Below are 22,226 nucleotides of genomic sequence, written 5' to 3' on the forward strand. Positions count from 1 at the left end.
TTATTTAGCTCCTGTAAACATTCAAGGCAAGCACCTAGCTGGTCTCTCACCTCCATTTAAGGTAGCTGTTGTGGAGGTATATGTCTCAGTCTCCATTATCCTACACTTGCTGCATCAGTGAACTGCAAGTCTCTCTTACAAGAAGAGGATGTATGGGGCTATCACCATCTCTAATACTTTATAGCAAAGTAAAAAGCTCTGCTTAATGTTGGCAGGTGAAGTGCCCTTCCTGCTTCAGATGCTAATGCTGTTCAAGCTTTAAATGCATATGGCCTGGGCAGTCTGAAGGAAATTCTGCAGAACTGGCAGGACTCAGCTAGACCTTCCTGCCCGGACAGTACACAGCAAGCTAAATGCCTTCTGTCATAACCGCAAACCAGAGGATTGCTCATGCACAGACTGTAAAGTTAGGCTTCCTGCAGTTTAGAAAAACTGACATTCTTTGTAGGTGTCTCTGGAAATTGAGCTACTCTTTGCATTTAGGCATCGTGGCAATGTGTTTTAGAAATGCAGAAGACAGCACTCACATTACTGTAAAGAACAGAAGTCATCGTCTGTCAAACAATAATCCAGTGAGGAAGATTTGAATACTTCATTGGAATCATTTCCAGTCTTTCATTAGAGAGAGTCTCAGGTGTTTTTTCTCACACTCTCTCCACAGACCTACAGGCCCCATAAAACTGCAACTAAAGCTTCATCATAGTTTAGCAGGGAACAAACAGGAGAGAAAATGAGGAATACAGAAATCCCACAGCAGCCTCGAACTTGCGTCAAAACACGTTCTCTCCCATCCTTCTGTACTGCATCTCTTGGAATCAAGAAGGTTACCAATCTAGAGCAGTTTGACTGTTACTGAATTGTTCAACTAAAACCTAAGACAATTCCTTTTGCAATATCATGGGCTTCCTCCTCCTACGCAGTGACTGCAACTGGATTACATTTCATTGCTGACAGTAACTGATTGTAATGTTGACTAAAATTGATTTTATTTCGGCATGGCAGTTCACTTCCTTGTGTGCCCCTCACTGGAAAAATTATTCTAAAACAACTTTGTAGCCAAAGGTTATGCAGGTTACCCTATCAATAAGAATTCTTCAAGTAGCTCCCAACACCTGCTAACATCGTCCTTAAAAATTTCCAATTGTAGACTTTTTGCCCTTTTAAAGACAATTTTAGTTTACCATGTCCTCTCTCTCTCCTTCCTACAGTGAAATGCAGGAGCTGTGATATCTTGGGGAGTGTACATGAATTACTTTCTGGTATTAACAATATAACTGAAAATAGCTCCTTTGGATCATGGCCAGAGTCCACAGGGCATCTGTTGCCTTAAACACTTGCTAAGGCTTTTTATATCCACTAACAGAAGCTTGTTGACTTACCCCTGCTAGATTTCTTCTTCAGTCTTTCTTGAATTAAAGCAAAATAATTCAAAAAGTATGGAAGAGAGGAAACCATCTGGACTTCTTAATGTACTATTAGTAGCTTCCTAGAATTAATCCCTCCCTTGTGAGTTTGAGTTATCAAATATATCAGCCAGACTGCTAATTTCAAGAAAGATCCAAACTTCTCCAGCCTGCTGGTATGCTGACACACAGTGCTCAGCTAAGCCACACTTTTACTTGCCTGATCTGCTATACAGGATCTGAGGGAGTCTTTAAGTCCTCCACAGTGGGAATGTATTTTGCACCTAAATAATAGTATGGATAAAGTGGTGCAATATTCAGTACTACTTTGGGCAAAGGTACCAGAAAGGGACTTAACAGTGCAAAGCTTTGCCTGCCTACTTTTACCTAGTGTCGTCTTTCTGATACATTGAACTGCTCCCTATTAGATTTTGTACCTTTGCTAAATACTTTCAAATGAGGAAGAAAATTTAAAGAAATTCCACAACCTTTTCATGAATCCAGGTTTCATCTCCAGGCTGTAAATCTTGAAGTTCCTCAAGGGGGTTTTATTCAAGAAGATGTCACCAATTAAGCCTGCAAGAGCAATGGGGGTAATAAAGAGTTGAAAAGCAGCTAAAGCTGATAGATTTTCCTATTTGAACGCGAGGAACAGCAGGGGATGGAAAGCAGCCACATTCTGCAGTGGAATTAGAGTCCATATGGTCCCATTGCTCATCCAGATTGAGTGGGAAACATTACTACACTTTGGCCTCTCCACTCTTTCCTCTGCTTTAACTCACTAAGCTGTTAAACACCCTCCAAGCAGAAAACATTGTTGGCACACACAGCAGATGGGTTTTTGTTGTTATTGTTGTTTTTTTTAGTTAGCTGCCCATATATGGATTTTTTTAAAGCAGATCAGTTACTTCTCTAACAGGCATAGCAAAATACAACATGCAGAAGCACTAATGTCCAGTGCTGATCCAGTGTCTTTTCATCCAAGGATCTTAAGGCACCTTACAAAATAATTTAGTTTTAGTACTCTCGTTAGATAGACAATATTCTTCTCTGTGTAGCAGCCAAAGCCTAATCCAGCCTCCTAATTATAGGACTGCAATTGAGACTGCCTAAGAACCACAGAGGCTTTATACACCTCCTCTGCAGTAAAATGAAATTAGTCCAGTCACGTGTCTATCTATCTCCATTAAACTACTCTCTGTATACTTTTTGCATGTGGTTCCCCACTGAAATAGGATCTTCAGGTTTCAAGCTCTTCCAGCTTTACAATCATGTGTGATGGAATTGAGCGTTTTACTAAGTAAGTTATATTCAACAAGATACAACTTATTCCTCCTGCTACTATGTGAGTTTGAAAACGTGTTCCTCCAATGTCAAACCCCAGAACAAAACATAGATCAGAAATGGTCTCCCTATTCTCCCTGAGAATTAACATGCTCAAAGAGCAAGAGAAAGGATACCTAACATCATCTGGCAAAACTAGGAGCAGAATGAGATTCATGGTGGCCTTGGGTTTAGTCATTCCCCTCTAAAATGAGAAGCCTTAATGCAAGCCATGAAGCAGTCACTCCTTTTCATTTATGATCACTCCAAAGAGGGGTGAATAACTCTGTTTTTTAAAAGTTCCCTCAGTCTTTCACCTACTCCCTGATAATAGTTTTATTATCAAGCACAAAGACAAGTGCATTGAGTCTTGAGTTTGATTCCATGTGGAGCACATAAGGAAGAGAATTCTATAGGGCTTAAACTCAGAGAACTACCTAGGACAATTTGAGGCTCTGGGAAAAAAAGAATTTAACTTACCTTTCCGCTGTTCATTCAAAGCTAGGCCATAATTGACACGACCACGGTTCTCTACCAAAAGTCTTAACTGCCTAAATCCCTGTAAAAAATGGAAGAGCATCAGCTGGAGCACTGCACAGCATATTTTGTATGAACCACAGTGCTGGGTAAACAGAGGTCAGCAGAGGTGATTACGTGGGGAGGTGGCATCAGTGCCTTTAGCAGTTGTAATTTGCTTACTGTGAACTTCTGGATTATGTGACAGAGCAGTGTCCCTGGATATTTCAACTGCAAATAACTATTCCACTGAGGATCTCTTAGCCTCTTCATAAAATTTTTCATTTTTTCTTCTGCTGAATTTTGAAAGACCGTTTTGATTTTTCACACACAGAGCCAGAAAGGGTGTTTGACATAGCATACGGTTATATCCTACAGCTCTGCTGTGAGTCACAGGAACATCATCTACCATATTCACCCACTTACCCTAGGACCCACACATAGCTCCGTCAAGCTGCATCCATTCAATACACTATTTTATTGCCAACTTGTGCTGGAGAGCTGGTTGCTGTGAACAAGGCTAGAGAGAAACGTTTCCCCTCACTTTATTTGCAACCCCAAAGTTGTAAAAAAACAAACCAAACCAAAAACAAAAAATTCTCACTCCTGAATCTGCTCTTCAGTTAGTTACCTGTCCTTCAGGAAGGGAGAGCTCCACTGTGTTGTAATCCAGCTCACCAACATACATGGTGTTAACAAACACCTGCAGAACAAAGCACAAGAAAAGAGAGCAATTTCTCATCAGTTAGACTATAATCATATGCTGCACAAGTTACTGGGACTCTCTTTGGGGAGGAAACTACCTCTGCTTGGCACTAGAACTCAGGGTCCACATAACACTTTCATTGACTCAGTCTAGAGGGGGAAAAAATCACAAACCACATTTCTTAGAACATTCCTAATGTGACATTTAAAGATGTTTTGAGTTTTAGTAGACTTGAACCTCAAGCCAAAACTTACAAACGATAAGGGTTGGGGCTTACTAGTGAATTCAAAGCAAGAATCACAGTTCTGATATAAGAAAACATTCCATTTTAATTCATGGCTAGCCCATTTCCTGCCTGGTTGCCAAGACCAAAGCACTGACGTTTGCATGAAGTCAGTCATAGTCGCCCTGTGTGCCTCACCTGTGCTCGGTCACGAATATGGTCCCTAGAATGCAGATGTCCACCACCAAATATGACAGTCTCGTAGAGCACATATCCATAGGACTGCCCACTGCTATCATTTAGATGCAGGTTTTCCATGTTAATTGGAAACTCTGATTTAATGGGCTGCAAAGAAGAAACAAATTTAATTGCAGAAGCAGCCGCTCTGTGTTGACAGGCCACGTAGGGGCAATTCATTTTAGACAGGTGGTTCCACTCTCCCACAGATTACATTTAACCTGTAGGCCTCCAGAGGTCCATTCCAATCTGAATTATTCTATGAAAGCTACAGCAATGAAGACAAACATGGAACAGGAAAGGCACAGGAAAGGGTGCCAAGGACTTACAGAACTGGTATTCCCAGAGAACAGAAGTAGTAGGAGTAAAATGAGTGAGACTAAAGGTTTTTCTCCTTTGAATATTCTTGACAAAACATTCCCCACCCTTACACTAATGAAATAACCTGCCAGTGCATTAATTGCCTTTTCCACCTAAGAGGCCGTGTCTCCCAAGTGCTGAAATATATATGGAAATTGATAGTACTACCTGTAAAAGAGATGGTAATACATCCCAGAGAGAGATATACTGATGCAACAGGATGGCACCGTACGATGCCTTACTTTCAATCATGGGAGGGAGAGGCAGAGGCTGCCCTATGTCGCAAAAAAAAAAAGAAAAAAAAAGAAAAAAAAAGAAAAGAAAGATAGATTCAGGAATTATTTATTTCAGATGCAAAAAAAAAACCCTCACAGGTTTAAGGCTCCTCCAGACCTCCTTTGACCAGTCTTCCCACTGAATTACAGAGCCCCATAAGTGCTGAAAAAAGACCTCAAACAAGTGTGAGGGTTGGGTGAGAACCATAGCAACCACAGCCACTTACTTGACCCTGGAACAAATAACAATAAAATACAGCTTATTGCTACAACAAATAAGATGTAACTAGTGGTGTTTCCTGCAGATTTGCATTTATTTCCAGTTTGCTGACATACACTTTGTGGTAAAGACAGAGCTGCTAAATGCTACCTGCCTGCTGATAGCAGACAAGATATTTGATATACCTGGCCCTCCCTCCCATCTTTTGGAATATGCTCCCAGCCAGTCAACTGAACAGAGCCACAGGGCTGCAGCAGAAGGGCCACTTTAAAAAAAGTCTCTGATTTAGCACTATGGGCTAAAACAGTATTTTGGCTCTTGGATTTATAATTACCAATGATCATGCTGAAGAGCTGTCGGAGCTTGAAAAATTTGGATGTATAGTCTCCAGCCTCTGTCAGCACAGCATCATAATCTGAAAAAGAAGCACATATGTCTTAAAAGACATACAGCACATCTCTGGAACAGCATTCATACATACTGTCATCTTAAGAAATAAAGAGCCTAAGACACAGATTTCTTGGTGCTGTCTTACAGAAACCTACACCCTTCCATCTGTGTGAACTTGGCTAGACCAGCACGGAGTTGCTTAATTCGGAGAGGACCAACTCATTGCAGAGCAACATCCTCCAAGGGACCTGATCTGCATGTGGCCATAACTTCACACAGGAGAAATTGAACTACTAACAATCCTAGCAAAGCGCTATTGAGAAGAGAAGCACTTTACAGTACAATTTGACTTGATAAACTTAAAAAACAAAACAGCAGCTTGGATCTATACTTAGAAAGAAGAGCCAGCATGGAGATAACATGAAGCAAAGTCCTCATCTGCAACTTCTATTCCCAGTTCAGAATGAGGGTATCTCTCACACCCTGGAATAGGACTAGAAACAGGAAACTCTAATGTAAGCCCCCTTTTATGCAGGCATTGTGTCTGATCTGTGCTCCAACTTGTCCCTCTGCAAAGGGTTGTACTGATCATTTCACAATGCTTCTGTCAACTGTAGCTAGCTCAAAGGGCAGTGTAAGCTGTGCTGTCACCACAAGTGCACAGGCAAGGCAGTGAAAAAAACTCACCGTAACTGGTGACGTCTGACTTGTATTCATCAGCCTCCAAAGCACCACTCATGAAGCCAAAGTTGGTGCCTCCATGAAACATATAGAGATTGATGGATGCTCCTAATTTGAGGATGCTTGCTATATTATTCACCATTTCTGTAAAGGAAGGACAATCCAGGAAGGCCATAGACCAAGAAACTAGGTTAACACTCTTCCAATAATTTAAAGCAGACAGAAACATCTTGTTCCCTGTAAGTCAAATTCATGCCTGCATAATTACAGTGATTTCTTTTGCCTCAGTAAGGGCAGCATGTCTACTGATGTATTGTGAAAGATTTATGCATTCAGATATACCTCTCATATAGGTGAAAAAGAATAAAACTCTCATGGATTTGAGCAGGAGTTTGGCTTAAGCAAAGGAATTGTAAGGACTACTTGATCAGACACCTAAACTCAATACAGCAATGACCCAACTACAAAGAATGTTCTGGGAGGATGAGACGGTGATTAAAATAGTCTTATATAGCTTTGTTTTCACTGTACTTCAGATGCCCCAGAGATTTTTTTAGTGCCAATCTTGCTTGCTAGTAAGTTTCTAAACTGTAGAGAAACATGTACTTTCAGAAATGTCACAGCTGTCATATTCTCACAAAAGGTAAATTAATTGTCTCTTAATGAGGAATTACTATTTGCTGGACAAGTAATGTCATCATGATGGAGGTTTCACAAAAAATGATGACATTTTTACCAAGTGTCAATAAAGACTTTGCAGGATTTAGATTAGCCCAGGAGGTTGAAGAGGTGACTTAAGGCACTGAGTTGCATGTTTAATATCAACATAGAGTAGCCTGAGGCCCTGGGATGGTTTGACATTATTATCTTAAGAAGGTTAGTTATCTGCACAAACCCCTGGAGTCCCTCTTAGAGGAAGAGAAAGAAAGTTTTTAAAAATATAAATACAGAAAATAATGCTGTATGCCAACATTACTAAAGAAAATCGAAGGCACAGTAGTGCTATCATTCACTGAGTGATTATTCATTTACGAAGACTCATAAAAAGCAAAGGTTACTGCCAGAGAGAAAATTTGGGAAAAATCACCTTATTTTTATTTGTAACTGTTTGTGCAGCAGTAGATCCCCTCCATGTACAACACACAATATGGTACTCACCATCTGCATCAAAGACATAGTGAGGGCCTCCCCAGTTATCAAACCATCCAGTCCAGTACTCCATTACCATCTTTGGCTGATCTCTCTGTATCAAAACAAAAGCAAAGAATTAAAATGGAGATAGGCCAGTCCAGTGCTCAGCCCTGTTTTCTAGAGAAGCATTATTCAAATGCAGTTTGGGAACACAGTTTACAAGAGTGGTTTCTTCTCAAGTTGGCAGAAGAAAAAAAAACAGCTACAGAGCTCTGCACTAGTGAGGAACAAGTTGCTGTGGGCCAGTAATGCCCAGAACTGGCAGGCAAAGCAGAGAAGTACTCTGCTAGGCACAAAGCAAAAGCTACAGCACACAATCAGGTGATACCAAACAATTCTGGATATAGTTGCTTGATAGAGCTGTAGCAAAGACAAACCAATTGTCACTGCTTAGCTTCTGCTAGAAATACACATTTATAAATGTCTACTTATCAGCTATGCCCCTGCCAGCCGACAGTTTGCAGGTGCATTGCAGCCAGCGCTTGCCAAGGTAGGAACAGCAGACCTTAGCGGCTTAATGCCTTTTTAATGCTGCATATGGTGTTGGCAGGAAAGCATTAGCCTTTGCACGAATTAGGTCTTCATTAAAAAGGCTCTGCACACAGAGCAATTGCTTCCCATTTGTCACTGCTTGCCAGCTCCCTTACCTCCTGTAGAATTCCACCTGGTCCCATCACACCAGACAGAACAGGATGCACTCAGCCTGCCTGGCACTCCCTGCTCACAATATTTATTTCTAGTCAAGACAGTTTTGCCCTTTATTTGATAGGGGCTTTATCCTATGCTACAGGAAATGGCCAAGGTAGGTAGCATTAAAGAAACTCATGTTTCATTAGGAGAAAACAACTGCAGGTGCCTGTAACAGTCTAATTGCTCCAGGTTCAGACCAGCTCTTCAGGGTATGTTTAATCAATCAGTCCTCAGTAAACAAATCAAAGAAGGAGTATTATTGCCCTCTGGAATAAGAGGTCATAACAAAGGAAAGATAAAATAGATTCATAACCCTCAAGAATATTCCTATCTTGTAATTATTAAGTGTGGCAAAGGAGAAGCTACTTGTTTTGGGCCATGTTGTGTTTGGGTATTCTATTTGTGGAGAAGGTGCTCCCTGCTTTCCCTTTGCAGAGTTTGGGGAATTTTGTAAGACTTAAAGAAGGTGAAAGCACATGCAGCAGAAACTCTCTTGCCTGTACATAAATAAAGCCAAGTTAAAGTGGCAAGACTAAACTGTAAACTTAACAACAGCATCTTTTCCCTTCATATTCTAGGGAAAAGCCAAGGGAAAAGGTGGGAAGAGAACTGATCACAGCAAGGGGCACACATCAGTTGTTCACATCTCTCTGGGCTGACATTTGGAGCAAGCAAGCAGAGCAATAGGGGAGGAAGAGGACAGCGGACACAAAGAGATAAAACCCATCACTGAAAAGTAAAATTTGTTCTTCCCTCACTACTCTCACATCAGACACCAAACTACTTTTTGCACTGAGTTTGTTAGCCAGTTCCCTACCCCTTTCATGCTGATTCATATCTCCAGCAGCATAGGGAGTTAAAGATGCTCAAGCAATATGCTGAATTTGAATGGTTCCTACAATTAGCCCTGTTAAATACCACGTAGGCTGGACTGCTCAGAAGGCAGAAGTGCCCTGGGACAGCATTCTGTGAATTTACTACAGAAGCCTATGTGAAGTCAGAGGATATTCCTCTGATCAGTTCCGGGATCAGACCATAAAACAGCACTGAGATCATTCCTGATGAAAGGATAAATGCAGAGACTACTGATTGCCAGTTTAACAGTCTCATAGGACATCACCTCCACCTCCTCAGGATACTTACTACAAAAAGATAAAGGTAAGTAAGCAGTGAATTAATGCAGCAGTTGGTGTCTCCTGAAGGGCCAGGCTCTAATTTGATTTTAGGTCATTTCTAATACAGCTTGATCTTGGTTCATCAATACAGTATGGTAACGCTTGCCAAAGACAGCCTCAGGGCTAGATTGAGGTCCAAGATTAAGATGCATTGTCATAGCTGCTTCATTCCATCAATGAAACAGGAAAAAAAAAAAGAGTGAAAGAGCAAGCAAGAACTGGGATGTGTTGCCAAGCCATGCAGTTGGACTGATATATCAGGGAAGGTGGGCTGGCAGAACTACAGAAACAGAGTAGAGACCAATAAACATTGGTTATTCACACAAGGCTCACCTATCCCCTGGGATTCGTGCATGCATTTCTATACCTAAATTCATTTTATTTATTTTTGCAAGACACTTTTGTGAAGCCGTTCTATTTCAGTGTCTAGGTTAGGGAGCCTTGTTCAAAATATGATCCTAAGATCCTAGGAGAAACAGGACCAAATGTCTAGTGGAACCAACAATCTCTTCCACAAGGAATACCATTAGTACAACTTGACATACCTGCACTGAATTTGAGGTATTACAGATGACTTAAACACCCATCACTGTGTACCAGCCTCCCTGCAAGAGTTGCTGTAGATCATCACCCAGCATGTAAAGACTAGAGTCTTCAACCATACTCCACAAGGGCATCCACAGCATCAGGGTAAAAGAGCTTGAGAAAAAGACTACTGAAGTTCTGGACAGAAGACTAACAATTGCAATGTAGGTTGCTACTGGGTATCAACATTTGAAAGCATTCAAAGTGAGTATGATAGCCTCAAATGCAAGAAAACAGCTGAGGTTCTTGTTCTCTATTTGACAATTTTTTTTTTTTTTGGCAATCAATAAGTGCACACATAATAGAAGAGCAGAAACCCTTGCTAGTCAAGTTAGATCAGGGCCTTGAAAGAGGGTATCTACTCAGAGATCCAGATAGCTCCACAAAGTCTATGTTTTGGAGCATTCTCTCCGCTGGTACAAAAAGAGACACTTGACTATTACTATAAAAGATACATTTGCCAGAAAGCCTTCTGGAGAGTCTTGCCTTTTCCTGCCAAAACATGTTCACTTTAATTTTTTAATCAATCACTGAATATTCAAAACAGAATTACAAGACACTCAAATCCGTTAGGCACCAGAGAGGACATATACAAGCATACCAGTAAATTCAGCCAAGTAAAGAATAATAATTTAGTTTCATGTAGCTTGTGACTTTGGGAAAAGAAAATCTACCACTAGGATTTCAGGGACCTGTTCTTTTACTGCAGTCAGTGCCACTGTGTCATATTCTAAAGTGACAGCTGGACTGATGCCCCTCCAATACTTTCTAATTCGTTATGTAGGACTAGAGAGGCTTTTTGCAAACCCAGTGCTTATAAAGTCTTAGTAATTCAGGGTTGGCTGCCTCCACCCAAAGGGTAACAACAATTTCAAAGAACATCAGTTTCTGACCTGAGGAGCATCAATTTTCTGTTGAGACAGAGCTGAATGCACAGACCTTTGAAATTTCATACTGCCTAAATGACAGTTTCTAGGATTATCTTTAGTTTCCGAATTTATAATGGTTATGAAGATAATTCTAGAAGTTATTATTTAGGCAGCATGAAATGAGAAGCTGAGCAAGAACAGCAGTTTCCAAGTACCAAGATGTGGGGTTGCAAACTGAAACCCTGACCTTGCATGAAGAAATCTAACTCTTCTGTTCTGGTGGTTCATACATTATCACACAGGTCTTAAAAGTAAGTCTCTCTAGCTGCTAAACACAGGCCACAGAATAGAATAGAAATGAATAGAAAACCTGAATAGAAACCTTTTAGTAGGTGCTAGAGAACAGCATCCTTTTCCAGAGAAATCAACATGAATGTTTTCACTGATTCCAAAAGGACTTAGCCTAATGCAAAGGAAGCCCAGAGTATCTGTCAAAACCCTCCCACCAGACTCTCAGTTCTTCATTTCTAATGCTGCCTTGGAAAATCTACATGAACAAGCTTTTCTGCACCCTACCTGTACTGTGTCCAGATATTTCAGTATCCCAGGTTCCAGTTTCTGAAAGTTAACAGTGGCCAGTGCTATTGAGAAAAGAAGAAGCTTTTATTAATTTAGACGCATACAAAATGCTCTCACCTGGGAGAGCATCTCCTTAGGCATCAGCCAGCTTGAGCTCAGGGGGAGAGGCAACATCTTCTGAATCACCAAAAACCCTCCTTGGAAATTTCCCATCAAAGTCTTCATTCAGAATGCAGAATCTCACTGCACCACAGCACACAGTGGAATACTTGCAGGCCATCTTTTTAGCTCTAATGTTCAGAGATAGTAGAAAGAGAACATCAGAGCACCTCATGGGGTGTCACAAGCCTTAATTAGAGGCTGCAAATCATTTGGAGATCTTCAGATAAAAGGCACCACAGAGAGGCAAACTTATTAGAAGGTCAAATCTAGATGTTACACTAATCTCCCAGGCTTTAGCTGGCAGGAATCTCTATCTTAGAGATTGTCATGACATGGGAGTGGGTGAGAGAAACCACAATACAAGTGAACCAGATAGAGACTCTAACTGGAAGATGTATCTGTGCTTCTGCCCTGGGCAGCATGGGGGAACCAGCAACTAGTTTGTGCATACTGGATGTATATCAAAAGTTGCTGCACGGTCTTCAAGCACTAGTGTGGGAAGACCTGTCTGCAGAAGCTGATGCATCCGTGTCCTGACCCCTGGTACATGTTGGAGCCATTTTTATACTTTCCTAGCCCTCTCACACTGATAGCATTTCTTCCAAGAAACTCTGAAATTTCAGGAGCAATAATGTGATTCTGTATTAAAAATAGACTTATTACAAGAAAGCTGGTATCAAGCCAAGCCCCTGTTCTGTCAGACAGAGAACTTCAAAGAGAATATTTACAGCAGCAAAAGCTGACTTTTCAGTATTTATACCTTTATTTTATTAGGCTGTTCTAAGAAGTATGCTAAATGAAGAATTTGGCGCAGGCAAACAAGGTAGGAGAACAAAACAAAACGTGAATTTAGCATCTATGTAATATATTAGTTGGTGGTCCTGAAGGCAAACATGCCCAATTCTGCTCTTGATGCATACCAACAGCATATCATTGAAAATGGAGTGGATGTGTGGAGAATCAAGCCCCAAAGCCTTATTCATCCTTTCCACGCTAGGTAGTTTTCACTCACACAGAGTTTTCCACCACAGTGCTTTAGCCACGGCCTGGAATGAATCCAGAGTTTGGTCTTTGTCACCCATCAACTCTAGGAATTGCTGTACTAGGTCAGATTAGAGCCATCTGGCTTGGGATTCTTGTCATTGCCTAGGAATAGAGGAGGATTGCAGGAGCTGCACAGGTACACTGAGACTGACAGACTTTTTTTTTTTTTTTTCTACAGCACAGGATATTCCAGCTATTCCTACAAGCATAGATGGGACCAACAATAGCAAAACCTTTCTTCTCCATCCCCTGAAACAATGCTCAACCACTGAATATGGGCTAGGCAACAATATCGTCATCTCAAGTACTTCTACATAGGATGGTTTTCTCTGCAGAACACTAAACTGGCTGTTCCTGGCACTAATTGGAAAATAGAAATGCTTCTTGGAAAGAAATTGGGCCACCACTAGTAAGAAGAACAAACAAAATCACAGAATCACTGTATTATGTTTCAACTGCTATGTGGAGTCTTCTCTATTTTCCTATCCATTTCTGCAGTGGATTCTATTCTTTCTTGTTTTGTTTTCTTAACCACCTTGCTGCTATGTTACTTCGAGCCCTAGTTATTCCATGCATCTGATTACTTGACATGTTGACTCTAATGAACAGACTGTTATGACATCTAAGAGGCAAATCAGTATCAAAGAGCTGTCAGCACACAACATGCTGGAAAAAGCTAACTCCAAACAAGAAGGAGCTCAGAGGCAGTAAACATTCCCACAGAAGATGGTGAGGGGCTAGACAGGAGATTTCCAACTCCATAACATAACATAAGCTAACTGGCAGGGAGAGAGTGACCCTATGTGGTCAAGACTGAAAACTGCTGCATTCCAAAAAAATAAAATTGAAGATGACCACCCTACTTGTGATGAAGGACCATGGATTCAGACTTAGTAAATTTGTCCTTCTCATATTTTAATTTAAAAATAAGAGGAGGAAAAAAAAGGAGGAAAAAGCTTTGCTTCTAATCACCTCCATCAGAAAATTAACAGTTTTTACAACTGACGACAGGAACACTCAAGGACTGCACTCTGCAAACGTTTCGTTCAGGGGAGCAATTGCTACTCAGGCAGGAAATTGGCAGAAACACCAGCGAGGTAACAGGCCAAATAGAAAAGTAAACCTCGGCTGACCTGGATGTAGAAATACAAAAATCAATATCATTCTATGCCCAGAAAAATCAGATTGAGGGAGGAATGAAACCAAAGCAGCTGCATCTCCATTTCTTCCTAGTGAAAAGTAGGGTAGGTCTTAAGCATTTCAGGCACTTAAAAGAATTACAATTCTGAAAAAAGGAAAGAGAAAAAAAGAAATCCTTCTGCATTATGCACATCTGATAATCTCTTTTGCCTACCCAGAAGCTGTACACTCCAGAGCAAGTTCACTGATAACTTGGGGCTGGCCTGCAAACTATTGCTAAACTTCCAGAATGTTAGCTTTCAGAATCTAGGTTTTGATAGACTTTTATCTTTTCTTTTTAACTGAAAAACAGGTATCTTAAGAATAAGTTATTACTATTATTAATTCCTGAGACATTTACTAAATATATATTCAAATGAAGCAATAAGAAGTAGTATTTTCAGCCTTTTAATCTGATGGGGAAACATCAAGCAATGATAGGTGCTGCCATGCTTTCCCTAACCTCAGTGGGAGTTACAGGTGGCCAGTATGAGTCAGAAGGCAGCAAAACATTTAATCTGCACACATTAAAATCTTTGAAAGCAGCTCTTTCTCCTGCACATCTCCTAGAGTACTAGTGTGCCTTAGGGTACCAAAAGGTCGCTTCCCCATGGAAGCCATCCTGCTGTCACCGTGCTACACCTTATGTTGAAAGGAACATTCCAAACCTTTCTGGGAAGGGCCTGGTTTTGTCCCACAGGCATATACCATCCAGCTAAGGGCGTCCCTCCTGTATGCCTGAAGCTCCTCTACCACAAACAGGATATAGTTAATGGGTGCCGCTTGGTTCATGAACTGTACTGCTCTCATTCACAGACTACATTTCATCTGCTGCCCTAGACAAGGAAAACCGTCTTACCTTGCTCTCCTAAAGCACATACCTCCCTCCACGAAGCCAAACGATAGCCCATTCTTGTTGTCTGAGGTCATTAACAGTTCCACAATCCCTCTGCTTAACAGAGCCTAAATTAAAAAGGGGAAAGACATTGTGTTAAGGCCTGAGTTTACTGTTTGTCAGGATATTACAGAGTTAAAGTATATAATCACCTTCCCTGAGGGTAACAGGACAAGAGCTTGAGACCGATAGCAGCTTAGAAAGAGACACTATTCCTGTGACATCTCCCTTTCCTCCTGAAGCTTTGCTGTCCACTTTTACCAGCCTAAAGACATCTGGAAATTCTTACTTTGTTGGAGAAAGCAGGATTAGTTTCTCACTGACACATCAAACATAAGGATTTTATCTTCCTCTTGGGAAAACTTCACTGCTTTTCTTTGAAAGAAGGCTTCAGGTAGAAGAAAAGCAGTTCACCCTTCCCTTTTGTCTAACAATGGAAGCTGAAGGGAGAGCAGATGTTTTGCCAATGAATGGATCCATCACAGGACAGCTCAGGTAACTGCATTCTTGAATAGTCAAGTCCGAATGAATTTACTGGTTCTTTGGCACTCTAAGCTTTTTTTTTAAATACATGCAAGCACATGCACAATTCTTCCTGTTAGGAATGTTCTCTTACACTTGTGTTTTTACAGAATGGTGACTAACAGAGGTTAGGAACTCCTGGTCCCAAATTAACCTCTCTTTTCACCGTACCGTGTTGGAAATCACTGTGTCAGCTTCAAAGAGCTTTGAAAACGAGCCTTCAAAGTCTTAATTCTAAATTATTAACTGTAAAACAGATACACTAAGTCACACAGGAGTTACCAATGTCACGTGCACTAGCTAGTTAACCTCTGCTATCTATTTAAATAAAGCTTTGCATATTGTACATGCCCTCACTATGCACACAGAATGGACTTCAGCATTGCACACAGTCCACATTAGTGAAGCATTGCAAATGAGAATTTAAAGGCAAACCCAATTCAAAGTTAAGATAACCAGTTAGTTATCAACCTGTCAGCACAAAACTTGTACCTTAATTGATGCTAGTACCTGACAAAATTCAGGTGTTGAGGGAACTGGAATTTCTATCAAGCTTAATATATTAAGATAATTCTTTGAGGAATGCATTGAGAGCATGTTTCTTCCCCTCCTTTTATTTTTTAAAATTTAAATATATGTGTAAAAGGAAGAAATGAGACACTGAAATGTATTGCAGGATTTCAGGGTGCAGCAGAGAAACCAGGAATAGAAACTGTGTCTAAGGCAGGCACAGGTGTGTGCTCAGCTAATCCCAGCTCATATACTGTGCATGGAGGGAGGTGTGAATAGTCCCTTTCATAGCACAGAGATCTTGGTAAGGAAAAATGCTGCACTGAGACAGTGAGATAAGGACAAGGCTCTCCTTTTTTTTTTTTTTTTTTTTTTTTTATGGGTACATTAATTCCAGGAAGATTGCAACATCTACATTTATGCTACATGCAGATGTAAAGTAATCAACTTGCCACATTCAGATTTCAGAGTTCAAACCAGACCACAGTCTAGGAGTTCAAGCTCTCAGTCCACCTGTGCTAATGTTAGATCTCACTCCAACCCACATCTAAAAGAAAGCCCTGCAAGTCCTGCTTTTCCACATTTTCTTCTTTAAACACTATAATATGTTCCTCTGATGTCAGCTGCACACAAGAGTAGCAAATGAGGAAGCAGCACTGCAAAAACATACCCACAGACCTGGCAAGGAAACATTATCTGTTCTGACAAGTCCATGAAACCCTGTAAGCGCTTTCATCGCTGAGATAGGGAAAAGCAAGCACTGAGTTGGAGGACAGTTCGGACACAACAGAGTGCTTTTAGCTCACCTCCGTGCTCTATTCATTAAAAGCCATTTATTTACGTGCTTGTCACTGAGTATGGGACATAGGGAGGGAAATTATGTAGATGTAACAGCAAATTTTGACATTACTTGTTCAGATCACCAATTAACCCTTGTACATTTCATACTTAATCCTCTGATCAGTATTAAATGACTGCACAAGATGGAGGAGCAGAAGCAAGCACCACTCTAAGCAGATTAGGACTCCTGTCACAATTTCTTTGGTTGAAGAGCCTCTGTATAACTTGTGAGCAATAAGATTACCTGAGCTAGAGTTAACCCAGTTAGTTTTTCAATCGGTGTTCAGGGTGAAGCTGGGGTACCCAAAGGGTATCAGGAGGATCTGATGATGTAGCAGAAAAGTAGGCAGTGTACAGTTCATGCAACAAACTTGAGCTAATATACATTATCATACAGTTACAGTGGAGAATAACAGATGATATCATCTGTTTGAAATTGAGGGAGGAATGGGGTTGTGAAGGTCATCTTTGTTACCCAAAAGAGTTTGAGGGAAGTCAATAGAAATATTTCAAGACAGAACTCTGCCTTCCCCCTAGTACATTCTTCTTCCATCCCACACAGAAGTGAGTGTACATGCACTCACCACTGGATGAGTAACCTCTCATGTTCAGCAACTTTTCTGAGCCTCATTTGGAAAAAAAAAAAGAAAGAATCTTAGAGACGTACCACAGATCTTGCTGTTGTACTGAGAGTGAATGAACAAATCAGATTCGTCAGGATAATCTGGCCTCCATGAGTACTGGCTAGCTCTTTATCACTCAGCTCAGAGGCAAGAGCCAGGGCACAGTTTTGTCTCCACTAAACAAGGATACGGGAGGCATTAGGCAAATTTACCAGCCTGATGCTAAGCTCCAGATAACACAGGTTTAGGAGCATGCCGGTGCCTTGTTCACATAAACCTGCCTCCTAGGAAAGGCAATGGATATATTGATGCAAAAAGAAATGCCTTCTCTAATGCTGTCTGTAAGAAGCAAAACAGGACCAGCAGGAGACAGGTTCTTCAAGGCTTGCTACATATTACAGATGCTCCCCTCACCATTTCCTTTCACCCTCTTCTCTGGAAGACATCAGAACACAGACTTGTCGGTAACGAGAGGGGCATATGGGGTCTCTTCCACTCCCATAGAAATATCAAGTGAAGAAATATCAAGTGAAGAAGAAATATCAAGGGGAAATCAGCCAAATTATGCACTGAGTGTTCCAAAGTTTTCTGAAGTCATGCTTAAAGTTATTCAGAAGTGAGAGAGTACTACAAGGAAGGTGGCTTATGAAAGAGATTCACCACAGAAACAAGTAAATGTGCCAACATTACCGTTTTAACATAGGTCATGTAGTTTGGGTCTTTGGCGTAGGAACCATATTCATTCTCCACTTGCACTGCAATGATAGGACCTCCTTTCTTGTACTGTTGGGGGAAAAAAAGAGAAGTTGGTCACCATGATTTCTATGCATAAAGGAATAGGTAGAGCTGGAGGAGTGACATGGACAACTATAAGCCATGCTGGTTCCTAAAGTAAAGCTAGTAGATTTGTTGCTTCAGCCTTCTGCTGTTACTAACTCAACACTCCTCTGTGCAGCTCACCTGCAGGTAGTTCCCACTTGGAGGTAGAGAAGGTGACAGATTGTACTTGCCTGAAGAGGCACTACCATAGGCATTAGATGATCAAAATAGGCATCGACAGCTTCTGTGAAGCCCTTGTAGGTTGTCCTCAGTTGCATCTCTGGGTCTTGTAGTAGCCAACTATGAGAAAAGCAGCAAATGGAAATGTGTTAAGAGACTCATATTCAGTCAAGGCTGCTCGAAGTAATGCTGTCCACTGACATGAAGTCACATTTAGGCAGGCATAATTGAATGTTCTGTATCACTTGGCTTAGTCTGAAGTGCAGGCATGGACAACAAAGTCAGCAAAGGAGACCCTGTGAGGATTATTCTGTTTTCTCTCAAACCCACTGCCCAGTCAAAACATATTCAGATTTTAAGTCAGAAGGGCATTTTTCTATTTCTGCAAAAATGAAAAATCTGAATGTTAAGCTGGATACTTTTCACTTCAAAACATGAATCCCAGGAACAAAGTTATTGCAGTAAGCATTTATATGTAGATAATGCAGAAGATAAAGCAGAATCCTGCTTGCTTTTCCTAGGTTGCTTGCACCAGCAGCAGAAAAAGTTCACTTAAATGACCACTTCTGAGGACATTACCCAAGAAAAAAGGGACTTCATACCTATACAGCCCATGGTAACACAAAAAGAGCCTGAAATCCCTTCTTTCCAGTGCTGAAGGAAGGATACCTCTCAGAAATGCAAGTACCTGGTGTGCAGAGAGTGCATTTACCTAGCCATGTATGCCACAAGCAAACAAACACATTTCAAGGAAGGGAGTTTTCTATGCAATCGCTTCTACGCTAATCCCGGTAACTACGGCTACTCAGCACTCACACTTTTCAGTGAGTCCAGACTGCAATTACCAAGCTGTTTCCCTTCCTCTTCTTCTGTATTTTGGACCTAAGCATAGAGATGCAGGCTCCTTTCATTGATTTTCCTGATCAGATTTCATGGGATAAACTTACTGCTCTAAAGGATACTCTGGAATTCCCTGCGTCGCCAAGGGCACTCTAAAACCAAGTGCTTTCTCATAAAATCCCAATCATCATTCAAAATAAAGCTTCAGGTAATTGTTTTTTATGGTTTATACTACTGATTTACAAGATTTAGTTAGCTGATTTGGGGGCTAACACAGAAATAGGCAATTTGTTTAAGGGGAGAACAATGCACCACAATAATGGTTTAAGCAGAGTAAGTTATTGCCTCTGCAAAAGGAGGCAATAACTGTAAGTGCTTTTAGAACTCTGAAAGTCTCATATGCTATATGCAGTTTGGTGGGCTTGTAAAAAGCATGGAGTCTTTATGCTTCAGTTTCCCTAACTGAAAAAGAAAATAGAAAACGACTTGTTCTTTGTCAGGTTAAGTTTCAGTCTGATGGCAGGGCATTCTGCTTCTTTGCCCCAAGGTTGGCACAAAGCAATTTTCTGCACCTCTTGATACATACCTACAAGACTACGCCCCATAGCTCACAGTGAAACTCATCTTCTAGTAAGAATAGCCTAACTGCAGTAAGAGGCCACAGTGCACTAAACTGATTTTATGAGAAAGGGCAGGTCACATTTTGTTGACAATAAAAGTCACATGAGAAAATGATAAAAATTACAAGGAAATAATCCCCAGATTTTATCTGAGTCAGGTGTCTTTGCTGAGCTCCATGCTCTGTGAAGGTAAGGAAAACAAGTGGTATAAAACCTGGCACTGGTTCCACTGGGATCTAGTAACCAAGCAAGTCTCTGCTGATGTTTTCAGCTCAACTCTCAAAGCCTCTTACCAACAAGTTGTGTGCTTTAGGAGAAAATACAGTACGAGATCAGAGAAGTTATGGGGCTTTATTACTGCCAATTATATCATACGTATGCTCTGGCAGGACTTTTAAAATAGACCTGGGATGCAGGAAATCCACACATCAAGCTGCAAATACTACTATTCATATTTTAAAGACAGTCAAGTTGGAACAGTAATAGAAGGCATGTTTCCCAATTCTATTTTCTTGCGGTAACCTTTATGCCATAACACAATTATTATTTTAAAAAACAACTGCTCAAAAAATATACTGGTTCCAGGCTTACTATCTCTACTGCTTAGGAAAGCTCAATAACAAAATGGATATTCATCTGCTCTGGGGACACAGAAAATCAAGTATTCCCATCTAAGAGACATCAGTTCTCCAACTTTGGAGGAGGCTCAACTGTATGATCAGAGGTTTTCTTACAAGGCTTGCCTCAACTATTTACATGCTTACCTGGGCAGACCACCAAGGTCCCATTCAGAGCAGATATAAGGTCCAGGACGCAGAATCACCCACAGTCCAATTCTAGCTGCCAGTGAGAGGAAGGCCCTAGAGATCCAGACAAAGCAATTATTGTCTGACTGAAGAATCCATATACCATGCACTCCTAATACACCTAACACTATGGAATCTTAGGTACCAGAGCCAAAGAAAACTGCTCGATGAAGCAGCTATACTGGATTGATACTAAACCTGTAAGTTCACAGGACTCCAGAAAGTAGCAGAAAAAATGAGAATCTCCATTGTCAGATCAAAGTTCAGGCTTTGCTTCAGAAGCTGGAAATGACATCTTCATCCTGAACCAACACATACACTCTCCCCTCAAAACATGAGTGTATAATAATAGAATTGTCTGTACCACATACTCTAGATCCAGGTTTCGACTGAAGTCAAACTTCCCTCTTGCTGGTTCATGAAGGTTCCATGGCACATACCTGAAATGCAAAATTAGGGCAGTGGAGATGAAGTGCCAAAAAGACCCTGCTAAGCAGAGAAAAAAATAATGCATCTACTTTAATATTCAATAACAGATCCAGAGATGATTGAATGTACATACTACAAGTGCCTGTGCTATTCTTGACATGTTACTTGTGCCTGTCTTTTATTTTCCTGATAAATCCTTATCTTGTTATACTCTTTTCCTGTACTTTGCAATATCTGAGTTTCTCAAGACCATAAAATTTGGCAAGATCAGCAAAAAGAAATGGCAGTTACTGGTCTAATTTAAGTGAAAATCTCAATTAAAAAACAATACAGATATGTAAAGCACACACTGAAGACAGAGACTACAGTGATCTTAAAATTCAGGCCACTATGTCCAGGTTTTTATTTCATTCACCAAACCAGAGCATTTTCTAAATCCAAGCAGTGCTAAATGGCTGTTTCAGACCCTGAACCTTCCTCATCGTGTCAGCATTAAGAAGCCAGTTTCCCAGGATATTTGACAGGCATCCGTTCCACGTTGTATTTGAGGATATTACAATGGTTGATGGTTAAAGAAACTTGAATCCTCATTACTCTCTTCTGTGCACTACAGTGATCTAGCACAGTTCCCGAAGATGCAGCACTTGGATCACTGTGGAGGGTTCCTAAACACATAGTGCAGGTGTTCCTCCTCATTCCCAACTGTCCAGCCTTGAAATCCTACTCAAGGACTGAACATGAAGGAAGCGCCATAGACTACTTCAGGTTAAAGCTGCTGGCACATCGCTGCTGGCAAGTCTCCAACAACTACCATGGTCCTAGGGACAGGCTGATAGGTAATTTCATAAAACCCAGAGAGTGAGGACACTTACGTAGTCAGGGTGTTTAAGCCACATGCTTTCATCTTGAGCATGCGATCTTCCCAGTATTCCCTGGGGACTCGGAAATAGTGCACTGAGCCTCCAAATATGCGGAAGGGCATGCCTTCCAGGAGAAAGTGCGAGTTTTCTGTCTGCAAGCCTAGTGTCCTCCCCCATAATCGCAAAGGTATCAGCTCACTCCAGTTAAACCTAGAAGAGAGAGAGACATATGAACATCCAGTCTGTAGTAAAGAAAACAGCCCCCCTAAGAGAGAGTGCTTATTTCACTCCACCTGGCAGGATCAGTGCTGACCTTCCTACTTCTAAGGTATGCTCTTTGTCATATACAGCATACAAGGTTTTCAGAAGATTATAAAACAGAAGGAAGCTGCCTCAGCTGTATATTTAATATCCATTTCCCTAGTTTCTGTCCTGTATGCCCCAAGCTCCTCTAACATACTCTGAAATAACTGA

At 40.9% G+C, this 22,226-nt stretch overlaps 1 protein-coding gene across 2 annotated transcripts in view; it reads right to left on the reverse strand.

The window, feature by feature from the left end:
• The window catches only part of LOC134150625 (beta-galactosidase-1-like protein 2), a 30,120-nt gene that overhangs the window by 3,027 nt on the left and 4,867 nt on the right, over window positions 1-22,226 (reverse strand). The window contains exons 2-16 of one of the 2 annotated variants that reach the window (XM_062594681.1): window positions 21,765-21,962; window positions 20,835-20,903; window positions 20,422-20,517; window positions 18,209-18,317; window positions 17,889-17,981; window positions 14,690-14,771; window positions 11,421-11,485; window positions 7,493-7,577; window positions 6,341-6,478; window positions 5,598-5,678; window positions 4,937-5,043; window positions 4,370-4,516; window positions 3,874-3,945; window positions 3,207-3,285; window positions 1,892-1,979 (exon numbers count right to left, since the gene is read on the reverse strand). In XM_062594681.1, coding sequence (XP_062450665.1) covers window positions 1,892-1,979; window positions 3,207-3,285; window positions 3,874-3,945; window positions 4,370-4,516; window positions 4,937-5,043; window positions 5,598-5,678; window positions 6,341-6,478; window positions 7,493-7,577; window positions 11,421-11,485; window positions 14,690-14,771; window positions 17,889-17,981; window positions 18,209-18,317; window positions 20,422-20,517; window positions 20,835-20,903; window positions 21,765-21,962 — 1,509 coding nt within the window. The remainder of the gene's footprint in view (window positions 1-1,891; window positions 1,980-3,206; window positions 3,286-3,873; window positions 3,946-4,369; window positions 4,517-4,936; window positions 5,044-5,597; window positions 5,679-6,340; window positions 6,479-7,492; window positions 7,578-11,420; window positions 11,486-14,689; window positions 14,772-17,888; window positions 17,982-18,208; window positions 18,318-20,421; window positions 20,518-20,834; window positions 20,904-21,764; window positions 21,963-22,226) is intronic. The other variant, XM_062594682.1, reaches the window with a different exon arrangement.

The sequence above is a fragment of the Rhea pennata genome, chromosome 24 (assembly GCF_028389875.1).
Source record: "Rhea pennata isolate bPtePen1 chromosome 24, bPtePen1.pri, whole genome shotgun sequence".
In the NCBI taxonomy this organism is placed as follows: Eukaryota; Metazoa; Chordata; class Aves; order Rheiformes; family Rheidae; genus Rhea; species Rhea pennata.